At 36.3% G+C, this 9,387-nt stretch overlaps 2 protein-coding genes across 2 annotated transcripts; one reads left to right on the forward strand and one right to left on the reverse strand.

Moving 5' to 3' along the window:
* Nucleotides 1-4,562: 4,562 nt before the first annotated feature.
* LOC108605177 lies at nt 4,563-6,750 on the forward strand. Its single transcript, XM_017994765.1, has 4 exons — nt 4,563-4,681; nt 5,812-6,023; nt 6,085-6,264; nt 6,326-6,750. Exons 1-4 carry the CDS (start codon nt 4,670-4,672, stop codon nt 6,642-6,644), a joined length of 723 nt encoding a protein of 240 aa, XP_017850254.1. The 5' UTR covers nt 4,563-4,669; the 3' UTR covers nt 6,645-6,750.
* Nucleotides 6,751-7,330: 580 nt separating this feature from the next.
* Nucleotides 7,331-9,268, reverse strand: LOC108605108 (Meckel syndrome type 1 protein homolog). Its single transcript, XM_017994671.1, has one exon. It carries the CDS (start codon nt 9,266-9,268, stop codon nt 7,382-7,384), a length of 1,887 nt encoding a protein of 628 aa, XP_017850160.1. The 3' UTR covers nt 7,331-7,381.
* Between the last annotated feature and the right edge of the window lie 119 nt (nt 9,269-9,387).

Here is a 9,387-nt window from a genome sequence, read left to right on the forward strand (position 1 = left end):
ACCGCAACCGGCGCGCACGCGCTCAATACCGATATAAATATTCATGTGTATATGCATGTGTGTGTGTGTGTGTGTGTGTGAGTTTTTTTAGTGGAGTCGTCGCGCTGTCTGGCTCTGTAAACCTTTTGGAAGTGGAGCAAGTGTCTTCGTAATTTATTGAAACTGCGCTTCATTCATTTTTTTTTCTTTTTTTTTATTGATTTATGTGAATTGTGATTTGTGTATCGAGCGCTGGGGGGCGCCTTTTAAGAAACATAACAAATTGCTTTATTTTATTCTATGCACTGCGTAAATATGTATGTATTAATAAACATACACATATGTATATATCTGGAAGCACTGGTTTCGCTGCTTAATTTGTGTCTTATCTACAACAAAACATTAATGGCTTGTGAATTGAAAAATATCACGATTTAAAAGATACGCAAACAAAAACCAAACAAAATGCCGTTGATTGATTGATTGATAACAAACTAGATACTTGCAGTAGCGAAGGTATGTACATTCATTTAAATTTAAATTTATATTTATATAACTTTTCGAAATAAAGTTAAACGACTTTGCGTCATTTAAAATTAAGTGCAACAACAACTGCGTGCTACAAGTTCATAGCAAACAGCTTTTGTCAGAGTTGCAAAGTGATGGCTCCTTTGAGTCACGTCACTGAAAGTTGTTTGAACAATGACAAATAAAACAGTCATTGGCTTTTTAGTTTAAATGCTAATAATATTTAAATAATTACCTGACGATTGAACATTGATTGATGAACTAAATGGTTATGGGCTTTGTGGAAACCCGTAACTCCTGTTCTAGACTGATGTTTATGTTTGGCTCTCGACTATATTTAGAAGTCATAAAAATAAAACGAGTAGTTAAGAAAACACGCTTTTTATATAAATAAATATCTGCATATGGGGATTGTTTTTATGCAATTTTCAAGTTAAGGCCTTAAACATTGATTTTGTTTATTTAGGTAAACATTTATTGAATCAATTGAAGCAAGACAAAAACTGATGTATCAAAACCATTTTTGGTTGCTTTATTGACAATTTCCTAAACGCTATAAGTTTTATAATATTTTAATATAATTAGCATGCAACTAATAATTTTTGAAATAAAACACGAATTATTTGTATGTGCTAATTTGAACTTAGAACTTAGTTGGAAACTAAAAGCAAAACGCTTTATAGAAGTAAAAAAAAACACACACACAGTTGACACCATTTATCAATAATAATGACTAATATTTAGTCTTTCCTACCACACAAAACACAAAACCACCTACTCAACCCATACTAAATTTTATAAAGCTGAAAAATGTAAATTTGAAACTATTTACTATTTGGACAACAAATAATTTTTTAAGGTTTTTTTTTTTGTGTGGTAAAAGCAAAACGTGTTATAGCTTTCTATTTAGCTTATGCAAATGTCGATTTGATTATTTATTTGTAAGCTATTATTAATATATGCGACAACAGCACACAGCACACACAAAATAAGTATAAAAAAATATAGCGAAAAAAAACATTTTCGAAAACATAAAAACAGCCATAAAAAGGAGCAAAATTTTCGTATATACTACGCTCATATGCATAACCGGTCAATATCAAAGCACACATAGAACCAGAACTCAGAACCAGAACCAGAACCTGAATACCACTTTGGACATAATTTTTTGTTTCTTTTTTTTCTTCTCTTAATTTTAATTTCATGTCTTTTGGGCTGTTGCTATTGCCAAATATAAATATACAATACAATTTGTTGTTGTCGTTGTCGTGCCTAAAGCGCAACTTAGATAGTGTATACCTTTTCCATAGTCAATTGAAAATTAACCGATAAGATAGTATAAATATATAAATTTGCAAGCGTTTCAGCGTTATTTAAATATTACAAAGGCTTATAAATATTTATGTTTACTAAGAATTTAAGGGCACGCAATCTTTTTTATAACTTTAACTATAAAGTATACAAAATGCTGCTACATCGATTGCTTTACGACTAGAAGTTCTGGTATTAAAATGAACAAATGGCTTAAGCCATTTAAAAAAAAAAAAACCTATTAATGAATAGAGCTATAGCTGCGATTTGAGTTACGATTTGATTTCCTAAAGATGCGAATGAATCTACGAATCTACACACATTTAACACCTAGACTGGGTGCGAGTATTTCATTAAGATTGTGAGGGGCCTGTTTGTCTGGTTATAATTAGTTCTGAGTAAAGACAGTTGGGGAGAGGCGCTTTATGGTATATCCCGTTTACACATATGTCCACTTAAGTTTTATTTATAAATTTCAACAATAGCTCTGATTATATATATATATATATATATATATATATATATATAGATAATATATTATATGTACCAGCTGCCTCATAAAATAACAAGCAGAATTAATTCTGTTTAAAAATAATTAGCTAATAACATCCTTTTTTAATTTATGCAATATATATGGGGTTTTATTTGTTGGTAGCTTAAAAATTTGTTAAACATTTTTAGATGCTAGCAGCTATAGTAGTTAAATATTTAATGCATTTATTTATAAATTGTTAATTATGTATGTATTATCATATAAGAACTCAAGAATAAAATACCATGCCATAGCAAGCAGCTTTCTGTAGCAAACAGCTTTTTGTAAGTAGTAAGAACTCATTGTATTAACTTTTTTTTTGGTTGTTGTTGTTGTTGATTGGTCATTAGTCATGGCTTCAAAATATAGCACATGATAGCATATCATTAAAGCCTTGAATTTTACATAATTTTACATATGCTTAGAATATAAGAATAGACAGTGTGGAGTTTGACTTTTAATGGGAAATCTTGTTCGGCGTTTTTCTACATAATTGCTAATTTATGAGTTGCTTTTGCTTTTAATTGCCTACTTTATTAGCTAACGAAAGGTGTATATGTGTATATATGTTTATAGATTATATATATGCGGCGCGAATCAAAGCTCTATATGCGTAACAAGTCGTTGAAGTCGCTGTTGTCAACTTGTTTAAGTTTTTTTTTCTGCTTAAATAATTAATGCAATATACTTTATATATATATATATGAATTAAGTTATATTTAAAAATAAGCTACACTTTCTTTGCCAAAATGCAAGAAAAAATCAAATAAAATATATTTAAATTGCAAATTAGCCCAAAAATAAAACAGAGCAATAATATTTTACTTTGTAGCGCTCTCACTTGCACTTTAGGGTGGGGTCGTAAACTAGTTTCTCGATTTCTAGTGAATCGCAGCGTTTTTGAGGCGTGTCCAAATTTATATACGCTTCGTATATTCGTATCTGTGAAGTGCGTTTATCTTATAGATAGCTATTCATCTGGAGTCGCTTGTGGCTTGTCGCTTTTTTTGATCGCTTGTTATGCATAACGAATCGCGTATCTAAGCATCTCCCAAGGCAAAAGCCATCAGAGACTACTAAACACAAATCTTTCGACAAGAGACGACAAGCTGCTGAAAATGCCTTAACGTTTTCATTAATTCTGAAATTACCTTACCTACAAACTATATTTAAGATATCTACAAGTTGAACAGCAAAACATGCAAAATAACACATAAAACACACACATAAACCAGACTTAAGATTAAGATTCTGAATTATGAATGCCAAGTGGCATTCGATTTTTATTTATTTAGTTTTGGGTTATTAAACGAAAATTAAGTGCTTCATTAATGATTTACATTTTTTTCAAAAATATTCAACCGTATCCGGTGTGCATTTATGTTAATTGAAAACATTGGCAACATTGGGTTAAAAAAAATATATAGAATAGCTACAGCTATAATTAAGTAAATCATTTTTGTCTAGTGGCAACTGCAACTGCTGTGGGAATACGTTTAACTTTAGCTAATGCATAAGATTTCTTACTTATCCTTTTGTATAATAACACACATAATTAACGCCAATAAACATGCTTTAAAACAACAACAAAATATATTAAAATAAATGTATACATATGCATATATGTATATAAAAATCTTTAAACTGAAACGCGTATGCTAATTTGTTGATGGCGGTTTTCTAATTTTTTTGCTTTGACTTCACACATGCACACATATGTATATGTATGTGTGTGAGTGTGTGTGTGTGCCTAGGCACTGCCCTAAAACAGTTACAACTGCTGCCCCAACAACCCAGCAACCCAAAAAAGCAAATACAACAACAAAAACACCAACACCAATACAACAACAGCTGCTAACACAACACCCAATGCTCACAACTATAACAAAATTCACACCAACCAATCAACAACTACAACAACATTAACACCAATGCTTACACCAACAACAACAACAACAACAAAAGATTTTGTCAACTGTTCTCGTGTCTGCATATTCAATTCGCTTTTGCAGTTCGTTGTCCGGTCCGGTTCGGGTTCGTGTCTTCTTCTTTTTTTCCACGCTTATTGCTTTTGTTTTTGTTTTTTTTTTTCTTGTGGGCAGCGACGCCGGCAGCGTTTTTTCTTCTTTTTTTGGGGTTTTATCATCAAAAGACGATATATAAGGAAACAAGAAGTGGCAACGGTTTGTATTTATTTGTTAGAATTTGTGCGAAACGCATGATCAGCGGATTCGTCGTCTATCCTTTGAAACTATAAACTCAGCTTGCAGTTTAAGTATTTTTTTAAATTAAATACAAACACACACACACAGAGACAACATGAAGAGCTTTGTAAGTTGTTCAAAGTAATATTTTGTGTTTATTTTTAAGCCTCAAAGTGACAAGTGCAATCAAAATATTGAAAAAGGAACTAAATTTAAACAAAAGTAAAATATTACGATTTTTTTTGTAAACATAAAATTCAAGCAAAGTGTGTGTGCTTTTAGTATTGCAAGTAAATGTGTTGAAATATTTCTAAATTTAAAGAAAGTGGGCTAAAACCCAGAAAGGCTGCAGACTAAAGTTTAAGCAAAATAGAGCACATGCTTATTATTGTTGAAATTGTTGCAAAACATTTAAAATTTGTTTAGGCCAAATTTATTTTTTTTTCTTCGTTTAATTGGGTTTTTAAATTTTACAAGAGCAAAGGCTTTATTTAATTTTCAATCTTTTTATATATCAAATATATTTTTGTTTAAATTACTTTAAGAGAATGTAGTAGATTTAGTTTGCTATGCTTAATTTTAAGTAATATTAATTGTTAATAATCGAATTTTTTCATAACAATATTTCATAGTTGAAAGTGAAAATAGTTTTTAATTGTTAGCATGACCTTCAAGTTAGAAAAAGTTTACTCTTAAAACAATTTGCAGACAACTAAAGCCGGTTCGCTAATTACTTACGTACTCACCTACTACGTTACGGCTGCTCTCACCCAAAAAACGTAACGCAAGAAACAACAAATAGCGAAAGCGATATGCAGCTGTCATACTTAATGTTTTATTAACGTAAATCCACTTGGCTTTTTTCATTGAGCATTAAGGAAGTTGTCAATTTTCGAATTGTGAATGTTTTAATGTTAAGCTAATGGAAACAGCTTAAGCTTAAATCGAATGTTAAAACTAAACGCATTGTGACTGATGGCTGTCAGCTACTACTACTGTTGTTGTTCTTGCTAATGCATTTGTATGTGTGTGTGTTAGTGTGCGTGTGTGTGTGATTTATGCGCAAATAAAACGTCTTACGCATTGCTATAAATTAGCTGTAGTAGTATTTGTTATTTAAATTTGTTTTCTGTTGCGGTGACAGCTTCGTTAATGGGCCCCACACCTTTGTATGTGTGTGTGTGCGTGTGTGTGTAAACACAAATCATTTAAAAACTAATCGCTTAACTTTGTCGTTTCTTTTTGTTATATTTTTAGCTCATTTTATGCTTTGTAACGCTGGCGCTGGCCGATGTTAAGCATCTGACAGATCGTAACTTGGATTTGTTTAAATACAATCCCAGCGATGTTTACACCCTGCCCGAGGACATTGACGATGATAAGCCTGCGGTGCATTTCAGCGGCGATGTCATGAAGGCCAAGACCGAGAAGCTGCAAAATTATAATTCGGGCAAAAAATTCAAGTTGGAGTAAGTGTTGTCGATAACGATGTTATGTTGATCGATTAACTAACCTTTGCTGCGCTTGCAGATTGAAAACCCAAAACGGCATTGAGGTCAGCAGCGTGGGCAAGCTTAAGGACGACAAGACGTTTGTGGTAAGCGGCTCCTATTCCTTCACTGGTGCCGATGGCAAACGCTACAAGACCCGCTACACCGCCGATGAGCTTGGCTATCATCCCATTACCGAGCTGGATCTTGATATTCCTGAGTAAGTTCTAACGCGGCATGCAAACCAAACAAATTACTAATTGCATTTCCTTTATGTATAGACCACAACCCTTGGCCAGCAGCGCTCAGCGTCAGGCCGTCGATCCCAGCAGTCTGTTGGGCAACAAGAATCGCTTCCAGTTCTTGCAGCAGCATTTGAATGACGACAACGGCCCACTGCGCGGCAGCGGTCAAAGCGGTGATGATTACAGCTACAGGCCTCCAGTTGAGTACAACAGCAATCTGTACGGCATTGCGGGCAGTCCCTATGGCAACGCTTATGGACCAGGCAACGGCAACGGCAACGGCAATGGCTATAACTATCAAGCCCCCACTCTGCAGCTGGATACGCCCACACGCTTGTATCTGCCAGTGGCTTAAGCTCAGCCGAGCAACTACCCATCCCAAGCATCTATTTCCCCTAATCCCCCCGTTCCCTTTACCATTGTAAGCTGCAAGTATTTAGTTATTAAGTGTGCAACAAATAGTTTGCGAATTTTTTTTTTTATCAACTTTTAGTGTTTATATACAAAACAAATGCAACATGTAAACTATTTAAAACCTATTATATGAACCGATTTAACAAAAAAGAAACCGGCAAAACATAACTCGCCCCGAATATGACAATGAATCTGTATCTATATACACATGTATGTATATATACACTGAGTGATATTAGTAGTAAATAAAATGGCTAAACAAGAAAATTACGGCACTAGCATCAATTGTCATAAAACTAAAAGATGACAAAAATATTGCAAACAAAAACAAAATTAAGAAATTAAATAATAAAAACCAAAAAAAAATTAAAAAAGATAATAAAAAAAATTAAACAACAAAAGAACGAGAAGTGCAAAACAAATAAGAAGAGCAATCAACATCATCAAAATCATAATCAGTTAACAACATAATACTGGAAATCTAATTGAAATTCATTAAGCACGTTCACTTTCCAAACAATTGGTGAGTGATTTTCCATTTTCCAACTAATATTTATTCTAACATCTTCATTCATTTCATGATATCTTATAAATATTATAAGATATTTATTTATTTATTTTGTTGCATAATTACTCTAGCTTAAGACACTAAAAGTATGCTATAGAAAATAGGCTCTCCTAAAGCTCAATTTTTTGCAGCAGCACCTCAATGCGTTCTCTAGCCTCCACATAAGCAGCTAGCACTTCATCCAACGTCTGTGAACCCGCCTTCATATGCCGCTGCTTCTGGTCGTCATCATCATCATCATCATCATAGTAATCATCTATGTCCTCAGCAGAGGGCACATGATAAAGCAATTGCTGCTGTTGACGTTGCTGCAGCTTCTGGACGCTGAAGAGCAACGTGCCCGTATTACGCATTGCCTGTGTCGCTTCAGGCTCGAGACGATTATGCAGCGTAGTGTTGCGCATGCTGCTGTTGAAGTAGCCAACGAAATCAAACATAGAGCGTCCGCCAATGAAGCGCCGATTGAGTGCATCCAGCCAAGTGCCGACAGGACGGGAGCATTGCAGTTGGATTCCCTTGGTAACCGCCTGGGGCAATGGCGCCAGCAGTGGGCAGGTAAAGTGTGCGTAGCCCTCGCAACGCTCACGCTGCCAGCTGTCTATGCTGATGACCTCAAAGTAAATGTGCAGCGGATGGTGAAAGCTGCGCGGCTCCTCGCAGAGAAAATTGAGCTGCCAGCAGTGGCCGAAACGTGCAGGATGCTCAGCACCCCCCTTTTGGCAGGTGGCTGTGGCGCCACGCAATGGAAAGGTATCTGACGTATTCGTGGGCTCGAACAGCGTCAGCTCTGGGGGGTGTATATAGTAGCGCACATGTATGTTCGCGTGCTCAAAGTTTTGGCCTTCATGCAGCTGGAGCAACAGGCAGACACGACTCATGCGCTTTGGAGGCGGCTGGAATGCAAGCTGACGTTGTTGCAGTGGTGCAGGCAATTCCAGTATTAGCGATGGCAATTGCAATTGCTCTACTGGCTGCAAGCCGCTTACAGCCTGGAAGCCATATGCATAGAGCTGTCGACAATCATTGTTGAGCTCCAGCACATAATCCAAGTCATTCGGGCTATAGGTAAAGTCGGGATAGACGTAAAGCAAACGCTCTTTGGGACAATAGCGCAGACTGATGAGTAACGTATCTTGCTGTAGCTGTGCATAAACATACATCAGATGTTGTCCCGCCTGCATTAGATCTGGCACTTCCTCCAGCTGCAGCTCGACTGCAGTCTGGGTTTCCACCAGATCGGCATGCACGACCGTATGTATCAAGCAGGTGCGTGCAGCAAAGTCGGCATCCTCCAAACTATACTCGGACAAGCCCAAGCTGGACAGAGGTGTGGGAGCCATGAGCATGGGCTTTTTCGTTTTCTGGGCTTTGTGGCGTCGTCGTACGTGCTGATCAGACTGCTGCTGCTGACGCTTTTGCTGTTGCTGCTGTTCCTGCTGATGTTGTGTCCAGCGTTGATAGCGTCGTTGCAGTGGCGTTGCACAATATTGTGGATCGCTATAACGTTCCAGCTCGGCGCGACTGAAATGTTTTTGTTGCCAGCTGATGCAAATATTAGCTGTGGCTCCATTCAAGAGCTCTTTGTTGAGATCCTCAAACTCAGTTGCGGGTGAGTCCTCCTCGAACGCTGAATCCTCTAGCTCCAAGTCACTACTTCTGCCTGTGCTGGGAGTAACTGAGGCCGGTGGGGTAGTAGCAGTACTTCCCTTGCGAGGATAATAATAATAATAATTATAGTAATTGTCATAATTAGCAAAATTATTGTCATTTTCTGTAACTTGCGGCACGCATATAAAAAAATCTGAGCGGCTAGAACTGGAACTCTCGAGAGGATAATGATCGGCATGCAATCCCTGGGGCTTGGCACCCGAGTATTCAAATCTTGGCACGGGAAGCCATTCGCTTATGTGGCGCAACATCACCTTCAGTTGAAAGTCAGCTATGTTGCCTGTAACACGATAAGTGCCTGTGCGTCTTGCTGCGCTTCTTTTATGCATCTTTAAAAAAAAAAATTTGTTTTGTATTTCCAATTGAAATTTTTTAGTCGTTATGACAACGCTAGATGTCGATAAGTCGACTATTCTGATAGCTAAAAGCGCTTTTTTTTTCAGGGCCG

Source organism: Drosophila busckii, chromosome X (genome assembly GCF_011750605.1).
Source record: "Drosophila busckii strain San Diego stock center, stock number 13000-0081.31 chromosome X, ASM1175060v1, whole genome shotgun sequence".
Taxonomy (NCBI): domain Eukaryota; kingdom Metazoa; phylum Arthropoda; class Insecta; order Diptera; family Drosophilidae; genus Drosophila; species Drosophila busckii.

Coding starts and splice junctions, on each gene's coding strand:
- LOC108605108 (XM_017994671.1), bottom strand. CDS start 9,268: ATGCATAAAAGAAGCGCAGCAAGACGCACAGGCACTTATCGTGTTACA.
- LOC108605177 (XM_017994765.1), top strand. Junction 6,024..6,084: donor GGCAAAAAATTCAAGTTGGA/GTAAGTGTTGTC, acceptor CTGCGCTTGCAG/ATTGAAAACCCAAAACGGCA. Junction 6,265..6,325: donor CTGGATCTTGATATTCCTGA/GTAAGTTCTAAC, acceptor CTTTATGTATAG/ACCACAACCCTTGGCCAGCA.